The sequence below is a fragment of the Mytilus galloprovincialis genome, chromosome 10 (assembly GCF_965363235.1).
Source record: "Mytilus galloprovincialis chromosome 10, xbMytGall1.hap1.1, whole genome shotgun sequence".
Taxonomy (NCBI): domain Eukaryota; kingdom Metazoa; phylum Mollusca; class Bivalvia; order Mytilida; family Mytilidae; genus Mytilus; species Mytilus galloprovincialis.
The window spans coordinates 15,977,583-15,993,283 of NC_134847.1; the positions used below are offsets into that span (position 1 = coordinate 15,977,583).

The 15,701-nt window shown below is 32.9% G+C and overlaps 1 protein-coding gene across 3 annotated transcripts in view; it reads left to right on the forward strand.

Annotated features, from left to right (window-relative positions):
• Nucleotides 1–15,701, forward strand: part of LOC143049917 (uncharacterized) — a 56,996-nt gene that overhangs the window by 1,850 nt on the left and 39,445 nt on the right. The window contains exons 2-3 of one of the 3 annotated variants that reach the window (XM_076223690.1): nucleotides 7,468–8,750; nucleotides 9,203–9,791. In XM_076223690.1, coding sequence (XP_076079805.1) covers nucleotides 7,581–8,747 — 1,167 coding nt within the window. In that variant the 5' untranslated portion in view covers nucleotides 7,468–7,580 and the 3' untranslated portion in view covers nucleotides 8,748–8,750; nucleotides 9,203–9,791. Of the gene's footprint in view, nucleotides 1–7,467; nucleotides 9,792–15,701 lie in introns of those variants that run through there. The other 2 variants (XR_012970361.1, XM_076223689.1) reach the window with 2 other exon arrangements.

Consider the following 15,701-nt stretch of genomic DNA (forward strand, 5'->3'; position numbering starts at 1 on the left):
AACAAAAATTTAATCCTTGGGGTTCTTTGATATGCTGAATCTAAAAATGTACTTGGATTTTTGATTATTGGCCCAGTTTTCAAGTTGGTCCAAATCAGGGTCCAAAATTAAACTTTGTTTGATTTCATCAAAAATTGAATAATTGGGGTTCTTTGGTATGCCAAATCTTACTGTGTATGTAGATTCTTAATTTTTGGTCCCGTTTTCAAATTGGTCTACATTAAAGTCAAAAGGGTCCAAAATTAAACTAAGTTTGATTTTAACAAAAATTGAATTCTTAGGCTTTTTTGATATGCTGAATCTAAACATGTACTTAGATTTTTGATTATGGGCCCAGTTTTAAGTTGGTTCAAATCAGGATCCAAAATTATTATGTATTGTGCAATAGCAAGAAATTTTCAATTGCACAGTATTCAGCAATAGCAAGAAATCTTCAATTGCACAGTATTGTGCAATAACAAGAAATTTTCAATTGCACAGTATTGCGCAATAGCAAGAAATCTTCAATTGCACAGTATTGTGCAATAGCAAATATTTTCAATTGCACAGTATTGCACAATAGCAAGAAATATCTAATTGCACAATATTGTGCAATAGCAAGAAGTTTTCAATTGGAGTTATCTTTCTTTGTCCAGAATAGTAGTTGAATCAACTTAAATTATTGTTTTATACAATATACAATGTATATTCACTTTTACTACCAACTGATAAATTAAAACAATCTTTACCCTTCAGTGATAACAAGCACTTTATTTTACATTTTAATATTTTATGATGTATTTAAATGAGTAGTTATTGTTGCAAACTCCATTAGAAATTTGAATTGAGATCAGTTTTAGAAAAAGGGAAAGGGGGATGTGAAAAAAAAAATGGTGGTGGGGGGGGGGGGGTAAATTTTTCTCATTTCAGATTTCATAAATAAAAAGAAAATTTCTTCAAACATTTATTTGAGAGGATTAATATTCAACAGCATAGTGAATTGCTCAAAGGCAAAAAAAAAACATTTTAAGTTCATTAGACCACATTCATTCTGTGTCAGAAACCTATGCTGTGTCAACTATTTCATCACAATTCAAATTTAGAGCTGAATCCAGCTTGAATGTTGTGTCCATACTTGCCCCAACCATTCAGGGTTCAACCTCTGCGGTCGTATAAAGCTGCGCCCTGCGGAGCATCTGGTTTTTTTTATACAATGGGTGCATAAAGGGATAAATTGACAAAAAATTAAAGAAATATATATATATATACGTAAAATTCACAGGCACTTGTCTCAGAATTTGTTTTTCTATTTACCTTAATATAATAAGGTATAAAGGAAATTTTTTTCTGAGACAAGTGCCTGTGGTAAAAATTGATGAAAATGGGAAAATCATCTAAATTAGGTACTTTCAACATGTTCAAAGGGCGGTACCCAACTTAGTTTATTTTGACACCTTCTTGAGGAATGAAAAAAGTGCACTGCAAAATCCTGGTAAGTTTTTATTTTTCTAAAACATTAAACATTTTTGAAATTTATTTATCTAGGGCATGCTATGCCTGAAATGTTTTACAGATGCGGTTTTTCTGTACCCTAGAGTAAATTTTGAGGTCAAAATACAGCCATTTTAGGCAAAGGGTCCACACGAACTTTAAATACGAAAAGATACATGTATATGGAACGCCACAGCTGTCTTAAGTGGAACTCTGATATTACTTTATGTTGTTTTATTATTACTTAATGATATTTTGTCTTTACTTAATATAGTTTTGACATTACGTAATTATGTTTTAATATAACTCAATAGGAATAGTCATTCCTTAATGATATTTCGATATTACACTATATGGTTTCGTATTGACTTGATATAGTTTTGTCATTACTCAATATGGTTTTGCCATTACTCGATGTGGTTTCACCATTATTTAATATGGTTATGTCATTAGTCAATGTGGTTTTGATATTACGTAATGTGTATGTGACTTAACGTAATGTAGTTGTTTCATTACATGATGTGGTTTTGTTATTTCGTAATGATGATTTGTCTTTTCTTTATGGTTTTAACATTACGTAATGATGTTTCAAAATTTGACGATTTTACACTACTTGATGTGTTTGTTTCATTATTTGATGTGGTCTTGTCATTCTTTGATGTGGTTATCCCATTACTTGATGAGGTAAAACCACGTCACCAATTCGGAAAAACCTGTTCTATTTTAACAATGTTTAAGATAGATTACCATGTTGTATGTGCCTTGTATGCGTGTGGCCATCCATCTAATTAGTGTTCAAATTAAAGTTCGGGTTACTGTTTGAGTTAAACTTTGAGTTAGTTTTCGAACTCAAGTCATGCTTAAATTAGAGTTCTAGTTAGCATTGAGGATCATTGAGTTTCGAGTTGGACTTCGAGTTTGAGTCACATTTAAAGGCAGAGTTCTAGTTACAACTTTGAATTTGAGTCACTTCTTGAGGCAGAGTTTGAGTAAGATTCGAATTTAAGTCTCATTTAGATAATTAAGATTTCGAGTTGAAATTCGAGCTATTTAATATGTCTTTTTGAGTTCGTAATTAAATTTTCTATCGCGGAACAAGGGCTTTTGCTCGGGCTTCCGAAAAGAGGGCCCCGGGATATACATACTAAATAAATAATGTTGCAGTATACAAAACGCAACATAGGAGTTGAAATAAAGTTAGATGTGGTGTGATTGCCAATGAGACAACTATCCACCAGAGTTTAAATGCAGTGGATGTAGGAAATCATATATAGGCAACCATACAGCCTTCAACACTCCGTATAGTCAGCTACAAAAGGCCACCATGCACTATGTCATGTATGTGACAAAATCTATTTTTTGACAGATTTCAATATCGTTTGTTTAATGTGCTTTTGATGGGTATCGCCAAAGTTAAAGTTCAAATTAAAGTTCGAGTGGTTGTTCAGAGTTATTTGGAATGAAAAAGGGGAACGGCAGACAATAATAAAAAAATAAAACCCAAACAATTTACAGTATTTCGGACATAATTGGGATATCCCCAAACCACTTGGTCCTGTAATTTGATTCGAAGTTCTCAAATAGAAGCAGTATTATAATCAATTTGTAAAATAGTCCACGGAACGCTGTGTCTCGCCTGATATTGCTGCTTTCAGTGTAAAAGCGTTATTTTGATCGGCTGTACATTCATTGGTAAAAAAAAATTTAAAAAAATGTTTTTCTGTAGATGCTTTTTCCTGATATTGAGGAAAAACTCCTATCCAAGTTTTAAAACACTTCATGGGGGTAATCAATTTATCATGTCAAAACAGTTTACCAATGTTAATTCGTTTTTTTTTAACTAAAACAAAACTGTATGGTTTTCAACAATGAGCAAAACCCATACCCCATAGTAAGCTATAAAAGGTCCCGAAATGACGCCACTTTCGACGACGTTGTTCTGCCGCTACATTGATGTCGCAGGCTCGACACAGATCAAAAGACTAATACTTTTTTGTTAACAAATGAGACACTTCAAATCATCTCACACGTAAGTTACAGGAAAATCGGGGGAGGGGGTTTCGGACTAAGCGACAAAGCATCAATACTATAAAATAAGAATTCTCCGATTTTTTTTAGCGTTAATGATCATTTGAACATATGCGAATATCAATCTTTTACTTTTAATCAATCGAATTCTCTGATCTACCTCGCACTAATTGAAAAATACACTTTTTGGAATATCGGTTTCACATGTGACGACGAACATGTTCCAATTGTCGTAACCATAATACTTTCATCTTTTACTCGAATGTGAACTTCCAAATAAAACCAAATCACTCGGTTTGTAATTTCGCGAATAACACGACGGGTGCCACACGTTGAGCAGAATCTCCTTACCTTTCTGGGATCACCCCGATGGATATAAATTACCCAGTCATACCGTTCTATTGAGTCAGCCAATTGAAACTGAAAGTTGGGGGCATAATGTTTAACCTCTGTCCGTCCGTCCTTCTTTCCGTCCCATTATTGGTATATAGTTATTCCGCATAACTCCTCCAACAGTTTGAATCCTAGGAAGTTTTCTTTTTACTGTCTGTTTGTACATATATTGAAGGTGTGCTGCATGTGGTCAGGGTTTAATTTTTATCAATATGTGCTCTTTTGGGAGAAAGTTGAACTTTGTCATTTTTGGGAAATTTACTTGCACAAGTAGGGCGTTTCAAGATAACTCCTCCTACAGTTTGAATACTAGGAATTTATCACTCTGCTAGCTGTTTGTACATGTATTGAAGGTGTGCATGTGGTCAGGGTTTTTTCTTTTTATTATTTTTCCTCTTTTGGGAGAAAAATTGAACTTTGTCCTTTTTGGGGTATAAGCGGTTAAATGAGTGGAGTGCAGGGGCATCACATTGTCTAGTTTACATTTCTTTTCTCGTGTTGTGCTGTTATACTACTGTTACAGTCCGATGTTCGCTCACATACATGTTAAACTCCGCCACGTGCACTTTCTTTATGTACCTGCCCCAAGTCAGGAGCATGCACATGAAGTTCAATTGTTGTCGTTGTATACATATGTGTCATATTTGTTTTTTGTACAATAGACCGTTAGTCTTTTCGTTTGATTTTTTTTTCACATAGTGCATGGTGGCCTTCTGTAGCTGACTATACGGAGTGATGAAGGCTGTACGGTTGCCTATATAAGAACCACTGCATTTAAACTCTGGTGGATAGTTGTCTCATTGGCAATCACACCACATCTAACTTTATTTCAACTCCTATGTTGCGTTTTGTATACTGCAACATTATTTATTTAGTATGTATATCCCGGGGCCCTCTTTTCGGAAGCCCGAGCAAAAGCCCTTGTTCCGCGATAGAAAATTTAATTACGAACTCAAAAAGACATATTAAATAGCTCGAATTTCAACTCGAAATCTTAATTATCTAAATGAGACTTAAATTCGAATCTTACTCAAACTCTGCCTCAAGAAGTGACTCAAATTCAAAGTTGTAACTAGAACTCTGCCTTTAAATGTGACTCAAACTCGAAGTCCAACTCGAAACTCAATGCTAACTAGAACTTTAATTTAAGCATGACTTGAGTTCGAAAACTAACTCAAAGTTTAACTCAAACAGTAACCCGAACTTTAATTTGAACAATAATTAGATGGATGGCCACACACATTTAAGGCACATACAACACGGAATTCTATCTAAAAATAGAACAGGTTTTTCCGAATTGGTCTCGTGGTTTTACCTCATCAAGTAATGGGATAACCACATCAAAGAATGACAGAACCACATCAAAGAATGACAAGACCACATCAAAGAATGACAAGACCACATCAATTAATGAAACAAACACATCAAGTAGTGTAAAATCGTCAAATTTTGAAACAACATTACGTAATGTTAAAACCATATAAAGAATAGACAAATCATCATTACGAAATTAAAAAAACACATCATGTAATGAAACAACTACATAACATGAAGTCACATACACATCAAGTAATGTTAAAACCACTTTGACTAATGACACAACCATATTAAATAATGGTGAAACCACATCGTGTAATGACAAAACCATATTGAGTAATGACAAAACTATATCAAGTCAATACGAAACCATATAGTGTAATATCGAAATATCATTAAGGAATGACTATTCCTATTGAGTTATATTAAAACATAATTACGTAATGTCAAAACTATTTTAAGTAAAGACAAAATATCATTAAGTCATAATAAAACAACATAAAGTAATATCAGAGTTCCACTTAAGACAGCTGTGGCGTTCCGTATATACATGTATCTTTTCGTATTTAAAGTTCGTGTGGACCCTTTGCCTAAAATGGCTGTATTTTGACCTCAAAATTTACTCTAGGGTACAGAAAAACCGCATCTGTAAAACATTTCAGGCATAGCATGCCCTAGATAAATAAATTTCAAAAATGTTTAATGTTTTAGAAAAATAAAAACTTACCAGGATTTTGCAGTGCACTTTTTTTCATTCCTCAAGAAGGTGTCAAAATAAACTAAGTTGGGTACCGCCCTTTGAACATGTTGAAAGTACCTAATTTAGATGATTTTCCCATTTTCATCAATTTTTACCACAGGCACTTGTCTCAGAAAAAATTTCCTATATACCTTAATATATTAAGGTAAACAGAAAAACAAATTCTGAGACAAGTGCCTGTGAATTTTACGTATATATATATATATTTCTTTAATTTTTTGTCAATTTATCCCTTTATGCACCCATTGTATAAAAAAAATTTAATCAACGTGTGTTTCGTTTGATCTCAGTTCTTCATTGGTTAAAATACGATTATGACGTCGAATGTTCTTGCTTTTCTCTGAATTTCCTATTGTGATGGCATGAAAAAAAGGCGACCATGCCTGATGACGTCACATAGAAAGAGCTCATCTTTTTGCAGATAGTTCGAAAAGAAGGAATAAGATTGCCTGAATATTGTTCGAAAATCATTAGAGAAACAGATTCCACCACAAAATCTCGTGTAATACGATATTTATCCACTCTCGACAGTTACATTTTAAATATTCAAAGCTTCGCGTTTTAAATTTGAAAATTTAACTGTCTCGAGTGGATAAATATCGTATTACTCTCGATGCAGTGGTAGAATCTATATATATATCCCTTTTTTGGGGCTATGATCGTGAAAAAAATCTCAGTTCCACAATTATTCCTTTATTTCATACTTTCACTAAAGATGAGGTCTGTAGGATGAACAATCTGAATAAATTTAACTTGAACAAAACTATAGGTAGGTGATTTATATAAAAAAATTGTATCATATTTTGATGCTTTTTTGTGTCAAATTTACCATGCTGTCGATTTTGTAAATTTTTTATTTTCCTTGTTTTAAGAACAAAACGCATATTATTTCAACTTTTTTGTTATAAATGATTGAAAAAATACACATCTAAGTACTTTGAAAAGAAAAAAAATAAGGCTACAGGAAATAGCTATGATTTGAGATGGGTACATTCACATACAGAATGTGAGTGTAGGTGGGAGGGATGTTAAACAAGTTTGTAAGCCCTCAACCCCTCCCTGGATAGTGGTGTAACATTACAGCATAAAAATATAAAATCAATTGAGAAATGGCTTAACTCATCAGATTGATAAAAAATAAACTTACTACTAACAAAAAATCAGATCTATAGTGGAAGTTGACGCTATGCTTGTATTTTGTTTACTATTTACAAAAAAAAATGTAGCATACAGAATGTGAGTGTGGGTAGGAGGGATGTTAAACAAGTTTGTAAGCACTCAACCCTTCCCTGACCTGGGATAGTGGTGTAACATTACAGCGTAAAAATATAAAATCAATTGAGAAATGGCTTAACTCTTCAGATTGATAAAAAATAAACTTACTACTAACAAAAAAATCAGATCTAGAGTGGAAGTTGACGCTATGCTTGTATTTTGTTTACTATTTACAAAAAAAATGTAGCATGTTAAGGAAATGTTCTTTTACTTATTTTTTTTAGCCTTTAACATGCATGTTTGACAACTGATCAAAGTACAGACCATTTTGAAACATCCTTAATCCAGTTGATAGTTGAAAAGAAACAATAGAAATGGTAAATCTGACAAGTTAGAGATGATGTATACGTACCAGCATGAACAGAGCCAACAGCAAAACACAGAAATAAATAAAACCTCTAAAAATGAAAAGATAGATGGATGTTCTTTAATCTCCCCTAACCAAATATCAAGCAAGTTAGAGATGTATATATCAGGTATGTACCAACAAGACGGGAATGGATGCGAAAAAACAGAAACAGATGAAATGCTTAATAGTGAACATTTAGAGGGATCAATTGACATGGAAATGACTGATATCTCTTCTGGCCAGGTCACAGACGGGTTAGATGTGTGCCAGAGTAGAGAGGAAAGTACAGGCACAGTAATCTCCCTTGATCAGATCGCTCATAAAGATCATTCAGGCGATTTACAGAATCACATAATAATAAATTCTAGTGAAAAACCTTATGAATGTGGTGTATGTGGAAAAGGGTATAAATATAGTAAAGACTTGTATGGACACATTAGAAAACATACAGGTGATAATCCCTTTCCATGTGATGTATGTGGTAAAGGGTTTCGTATGAATAGAGACTTAAAGAGACACAGGATCATACACACTGGTGAAAAACCGTTTAAATGTGATGTATGTGGTAAAGGGTTTAGTGAGGTAGGAAGTGTATTTAAACATAGGAGAACGGTACATTTTGGGGATAAACCATATAAATGTGATATGTGTGGTCAAGAGTTTAGCCAGACTTCTAACTTACAAACGCACATAAGAACACATACTGGGGAAAAACCTCACAAGTGTGATGTTTGTGATAAAAGATTTAATGGAAGTCAGGACTTACAGAGACACATGAGAACCCATACGGGTGAAAAACCTTATAAATGTACTGAATGCGGTAAAGCCTTCAGTGACATAGGAAATTTAAACCAACATAGGAGAACGGTACATATTGGGGATAAACCATATAAGTGTGATATGTGTGGTCAAGAGTTTAGTCAGAATTCTAACTTACGGAGGCACACAAGAACACACACTGGTGACAAACCTCACAAGTGTGATGTGTGTGGTAAAAGTTTAAGTGGGAGTCAGGAATTACAGAGACACATGAAGATACATACTGGGGAAAAACCTTATACATGTGATGTATGTGGTAAAGGATTTATTCAAGCTAGTCAGTTAAAAAATCACAAGATAAAGCACTCTCAAGAGACGACATTAAAGACCAAATGAATGGTATGTCTGTGGAAAAAAGTAAAGTTTAAATTCACAAATCAGAACACATACTGACGATAAATTTCATAACCTGATTGATGTTGTATTTAAGGTTTTGTGTACCAACAAACACAGGAGAGCACACACTCGTGATAAACTTTATATTTAATATGTATTCTAGTTGGAGTTAACTGGTTTTTAGACAACTTGCATATAGACAACATGTACATGATGTACAACTGGTGGCAGTTAGTAGATATAAGAAGGTATGAATATCAATGAGACAATTCTCCATCAAAGCCACAGTTATAAAAGTAAACCATTATAGGTCAAATTACGGTCTTAGCCTTAGCTCGAACCGAACAGTAAGCTATAAAGGGCCCAAAAATTTACTAGTCTAAACCCATTCAAACGGGAAAGCTTTATAATTTTTATATTTTTTATGTACAGCTTGACATGTCTTATTTATTTAGATATAGGAAGATGTGGTATAAGTGCCAATACTCAGCTGGGACAACTCTCCATCCAAGTCACATATATAAAAGTAAACCATTATAGGTCAAGGTATGGTCTTCCACACGGAGCCTCGGCTCACACTAAACAGTAATTTAACATGGAATAACAATGATGAAAAATTAGCAACTTAATTGTCAGATGTATTACATGCAATTGTAAACAACCACAATGATTTTTCACAGATGTGACAAACTTTACATATAATTATGATACATGTAGTTGTAGTCCTGAAATAAATTGTAATATTCAAAATTCATGATATAATCAACTTATTAAAATGTAGATCTATTGTAGTATAATTCTAGTGCATGTTGTGTTTCAAGAACTTTATTCTTTGTTTTTATTTTTGAATTGTGCATGTTATATGGAAGTTTTTTTCAAACAATAATTGTCTTGATGAGACAATCTATGTTCATCCTCTTAATCATCATGATCATGTTCATATATGTTATAATTGCCTGAGATATGTGAAGATGTAGTTTCAGATAAAGATATATCTGGAAAGGAGATGTTTTTTCTCTTCTTTTATTAAAGTTTAATTTATAATCTAAGGTTCACATTAGTTTTAAATGCAGTGGCGGATCCAGAGGGGGGGTTCCGGGGGTCCGCACCCCCCCTTTATTTTGGCCGATCAATGCATTTGAATCGGGACATATGTTTGCACCCCCCCTGCACCCCCCCTTTGCCCTGGGCTAGCACCCCCCCTTTCGAAAATTCCTGCATCCGCCACTGAAATGTGAGGTTCATAGATTCAATATTTCATTATAAATAGATATCAGAAATTGTTGTATGAGCATGATGAGTGCCAATGAGACAGCTCTAAATCCAAGTCACAATTTGTAAAAGTAAACCGTTATAGGTAAAAGTACGGCATTCAACACAACGATTTGGCTCACACCGAACATCCAGCTACAAAGAGCACCAAACTGACTAGTGTAAACCCATTCAAACATAAAAACCAACTTAATCTATAAAAAACGAGTATCGAGAAACACTTTTATATGAATCACAAATAAACGATAAACGACAACCACTGAACATCAGGTTCCTGACGTTGGACAGGTGCAAACAAATGCAGTTGGTTAATTTAAACCAATAATAAACGTTTATTATAAACGTTTTAGTAGGTACAAATCTTCACCCTTATATTACATGAAACAATAGTGTAACATCACAGCATAGAAAGACACATTATAAACATGATTAAATATCAAATAAAATGGCATAACTCAATCAAAAGACATATTAACATAAACAAGTGAATATACACTGAACGAATAAATTTGTTCTACCACACAATGTAAATACAAAATCAATAAAAAAAAGGGTGTAAAGTTCCCTAACAAGTCTCGTGAGTCTATATAAATGTAGTAAGTATATCACGTATATTTACTAACAGACATTATATTTGTTAAAACTAGGAATTTAAAAAAAATGTAGGAAAAGAAAAAAATACTTTGAATAAGCATGATCTAAAGTAAAATATTTGGGTAAATTTGGTACCATACGAAAGCTCAATTACTAGTATTCACTGTAAACCCTTTCATGCCCTTTTTGAAATATTTTTTTGACGAAAAAAAAGATGAATTTGAAACTAGAGGTTATACCCTGTTGCTCTTATCATGCTTATCAGAAGTACATGTTTTTATACTACGTAACTTCCTGGAACCGATGTAATGCGACCTATAATGCAATTAAAGTCCTATTTGTTTTATTTTTTCCAATAATAGTCGTGATGAGGTAGTTCTAGACATGATATGACTGTCACTTTATTTGAACCAAATAAACAAAATAGCTATAATTATAATATTATATAAGCTTGAAATTGCAGATTTTACTACGACAGAATCTTGATTTTAGTTCCAAAGAGTTTTGTTTTAGGTTATAGAGAATAAATATTTTAAGGTTTTTCTTGTCATAGAACACACCGAGGGGTGTCAGGATTGATCAAATGAAAGACCGACTGTAGGAAGGTCTTTCTTTGAGCAATCCTGACACCCCGAGGGGTGTTCTACGACAAGAAAAACCTTAAAATATGTATTATCTGACTTATATACCGTCAAAAAATATTATTTTTTATAAAGATTTTCAAAATTTAGTATCCTATATTACCGACAACACAAGATGGGATATTTCTTCCTAATGCGTTCAGGTTTTAATACGCCCTACGTCTCATTTAGAATGTGAAATGAAACTCGCTAATTAATCTAGATATAAACCTTTTATAAAATATTATTCATACACAATAAAAATTACTGTAACTGCATGAAGTAAGACACAAATGTAGTGTTACCATCCGATAACGGTGTATGACAAATACAAGACGCATTGTAAGTAATTTATTGTACCACAGTTTATGGAAAAGGGGGAGGGGTATCTTTTTTTTTCTATTTGTAATGTCATTTCTATCGCGGAAAAGTGGTTATTTTTTTAACAATTTTAATTTAATCGAAGGAAAAATTCAGAAAGATTGTCTTTTGAATAGCAATACATTTTATTAACAGATAATCAGGATATAATTATATACCCTCCGCACCCGACCCTTTTCTGAGTTACGTTAATGTTATTCAATAGAATATAAGATTATCTTATTAGTTGATCATTTGATAGAGTAAATGGTATACATAAATTAAAAAAAGTTAAAAACTGACACAAAGACGAATATAAATACATGTAGGTCACAGTATGATTTCCTATTCAGCGTTTATCGCATGAAATATTTGCCACTGGACGTTAAGCAAGCAACCAAAAATCAACCAACCTATTCAGTGTGACTCAATAAGATTTTCAAAATCTAACACACGAATATGTTAAATCTGGCGTTTTATTTATGAAAGTCTATATTAAAATTCATCTCACATATATGATAATATTTCTTTATTGTAGCGATAAATTAACAAAACTTCACGCGTTATTTGTTTCTAAAATTAAAATGCGGGCAATGAAGGTTTCTTTTACATCTATCATTGATTGAACTTTAAAATATAAATTTCTAAATCGGCAACAAAAAACTATCAGACGAATAAAATTTTGAAGTAAATTATAGATTGCATTTTTATCAAGGAAAATAATGACCTCACACAGGTCATTATTTTATGCCTTTGAGCATATTTCATTGAAACATGGTATCGTCCGGGTTGATTCTGAGAAAGAATGACCTGTCGTTCTGAAAGGAAATAACTCCATATAGGTATATAATTTTGGATGATGATTGAATTTTGAAGACAACATTTAACGATTATGTTAACAAGGTTAGTTATGACACAGAAAATATTGAATTTTGAAAATTACATATATGCATTGTACTGAATGAAGGTTTGGTTTTATTTTGATGACATGTTTAAAAATCGTGAATAAAATTTAATGATGAAGCTATTCAGACATTGTGTTAATGTTTTTTTTTGAAAATCTCATTATTGTTCATCATGTTCATTGACATATTAGTTTGTTTTGATTATGTTTGAAGTGATTAGATTATAACACAATGTTGACTACTGTACCCCTTCTTTTGATACTTTTACCTATTGTGTCTGTTTGTTTTGTTCACACATTGTTGTCAATATAATGGAATTGTATGCGACTGTCATACTAGTGAGGCTTAGTTAGCTTCAAAACAAGGTTAGAACCACCATTTTCTATAAAAGAAAATGCATGTACCAAGTCAAGCTAAGAATATGACAGTTGTTTTCCATTCGTTTGATTTTGCCATTTTTTAAGGGACTCTCCATTTTGAGTTTTCCTTGGAGTTCTTTTTTTTTTTTTTTACTTTTACATTACTAGATCTGCCCAATTGCCAATTTTAAAAATGCTTCATATCATACTTTATTTCTTAACATGTAATATGAGTAATAAAAGACTTTCAAACAGATTTCCAGTTTTTTCAACCGGCCCTCATTTTCAATTTCTAAATGTGATAATTCAGTCCCTACAAGTGTTCGCGAGGGCCTTAACTGTTTGCTTTTACTTTTTACGATAAAAACGTTTCACGTCTCGTGGATTGTGAATAATGTTCTCTGTGAGAATGGTGAGGAAAAGCCTGTCAGCAAATATCTTAATGATATCGAAATAAGTAAATCCCGAGCTAATTCCGAATGATTATTAGACGGGTTTTTTTTAACGTTTTTTTTTATCCTTTCTTGTGTTAATGTAGCCATCGTAGAGCAGTGATATTACGACTATGTTTTCTGGTTATTGATGTCAATGATTACTTCGACTTGCGAAAGAATCATTCTTGTGTTTAGAGGTTAAGAGTAAATGTTTAACGTGAAATATGTAAAATTTACTCCACCAACTAAGTATCTGACCGTTTTAAAAAAAAATATAATGGAAAAAAATAGTTGTTAACTTTTTCAAACAAACAAAAAGTTAAATCAGTCGTGACTCTTAAAACGTACAGAAGCCTATTTTAGTTTACAAAATATAAGAGAAAGAGTGCGCACTAAAACAAAAGTAGGCGGGGACAAACAGATTATTCACCTAAAGCTTCAAAAATGAAAAAAAGACCCAATGTATTGTATTTATTATGGAATACCAGAATTTATTTTGCCGTTTATTTATATCTAAATTAAACCCGATTGCAATTATAAACTAGTAAATATTTACAAGGATCGTGACTATCTTGTAATTAGTTGTCGAAAGACTAATTATTGCCACTCTTTGTAATTTAAGACGTCACAAATTCAATGTAACATGTATATACGAACAATATATTATTGCATATGATGATAAAAAGTTCGGAAGATAAGAATATTAATCATTCTTTGAAAGTTGAAGATGTAATTGTAATTGGGAGGAAAAGTTACTCAGATAAATGTTTCAGAATTAAAGATTAAAATATTAACTAATTTATATGAAAACACATGAGATCTATGAATTAATAAAACATGTTGTAAACAACCTTGAAGGTTGATCAAATTAATGGCGAAACCAATAAAAACTCATAATCAAACAGATCCGTGTTTAAAACGCAAGAAACACTTAAATCTTTACATTAAAACTTCTAATACACGACGGGTGCCACATGTGGAGCAGGATCTGCTTACCCTTCCGGAGCACATGAGATCACCCCTAGTTTTTTGGTGGGGTTCGTGTTGTTTATTCTATATCTATGTTGTGTCATGTGTGCTGTTGTTTGTTTGTCTTTTTCATTTTTAGCCATGGCGTTGCCAGTTTGTTTTATGAGGATGACCGTCCCTTTGGTATCTTTCGTCCCTCTTTTTTAAAAAAAAAGGCGAATTCAATACATTTCAGAAAGAACATCGGGCATGCAATATTTTGTTTAAAAGAGTTAAGGGATTATTTAGAAATAAAAAAAGTAAAATATTTTTAACGTTGTCTTATATTTCACGTATCAGCATATGCTAAATAACCAGTATGTAAGGTAAAATTGTTGTTTGTATAGTATAAAACATCAATCGTCAGCGCCAATCTTTATTATGTAACGAAATCTTTCTTAATATTTAAGTCACAACCTAGGATAAATCGGGAAAAAAATTACAAAACAAGAATAAGAGTTTTTAAAATACATATAGCCCGATAGAGAAATTCCAAAAGATAGGCAGCTATATTTAGTGCTTCCTAGCAGACATTTAGTAAATTGATATAAAATTGAGAATGGAAATTGGGAATGTGTCAAAGAGACAACAACCCGACAATAGAAAAGACAACAGCAGAAGGTCACCAACAGGTCTTCAATGTTCAAAGTTCCCGCACCCGGAGGCGTCCTTCAGCTGGCCTCTAAACAAATATATACTGGTTCAGTAATAATTAACGCCATACTAAACTCCAAATTGTACACAAGAAACTAAAAATAAAAATAATACAAGACTAACAAAGGCCAGAGGATCCTGACTTGGGACTGGCTCAAAAATAACTATATGAAACAGAACTTTCAATAATTTAAATAATCAAATAGTGCCAAAGTCGTAACTCGACTACTAACTGTGTATTGAAATAAGTCCCGATTCCTTATTAACCTAATATCGAATATACACGGTCTCCATGCTTTGAACAAATCATATTCCTTGAATCGCATAGGAGGTACAGATGGGTGCAGTCCTAACCTGTACAGCTACTTAACTTAATAAGCAGACTTTATGACTTGTTAAAATTAACTTAGGACCGGTTTTATGACTGCTGTGACAGGTCCTATGACAGAATTTGTGTTAACTTAAAAAGAAGACTTGGTCCGAGGACTGTTTAAAGATTACGCGAAAAGTTTACTTCAGGACAGTTCCATGGCCAGAACTGAAGTTAACTTTGCCACAAGCAGTCCTACACACAAGTTAACTTATCACCAGGTCTGCTATCAAAAGTCAAACCAGAACAGGTCTGCTCTTGACAAACCCAATGACTGATAGGACTGTCCTGTGAACAGGTCTGCTCTTGACAATCACAATAACTGACATGACTGCTCTGTTAGATAACAATCTTGTCCGCAAGCCTGGTTTGGTCTGG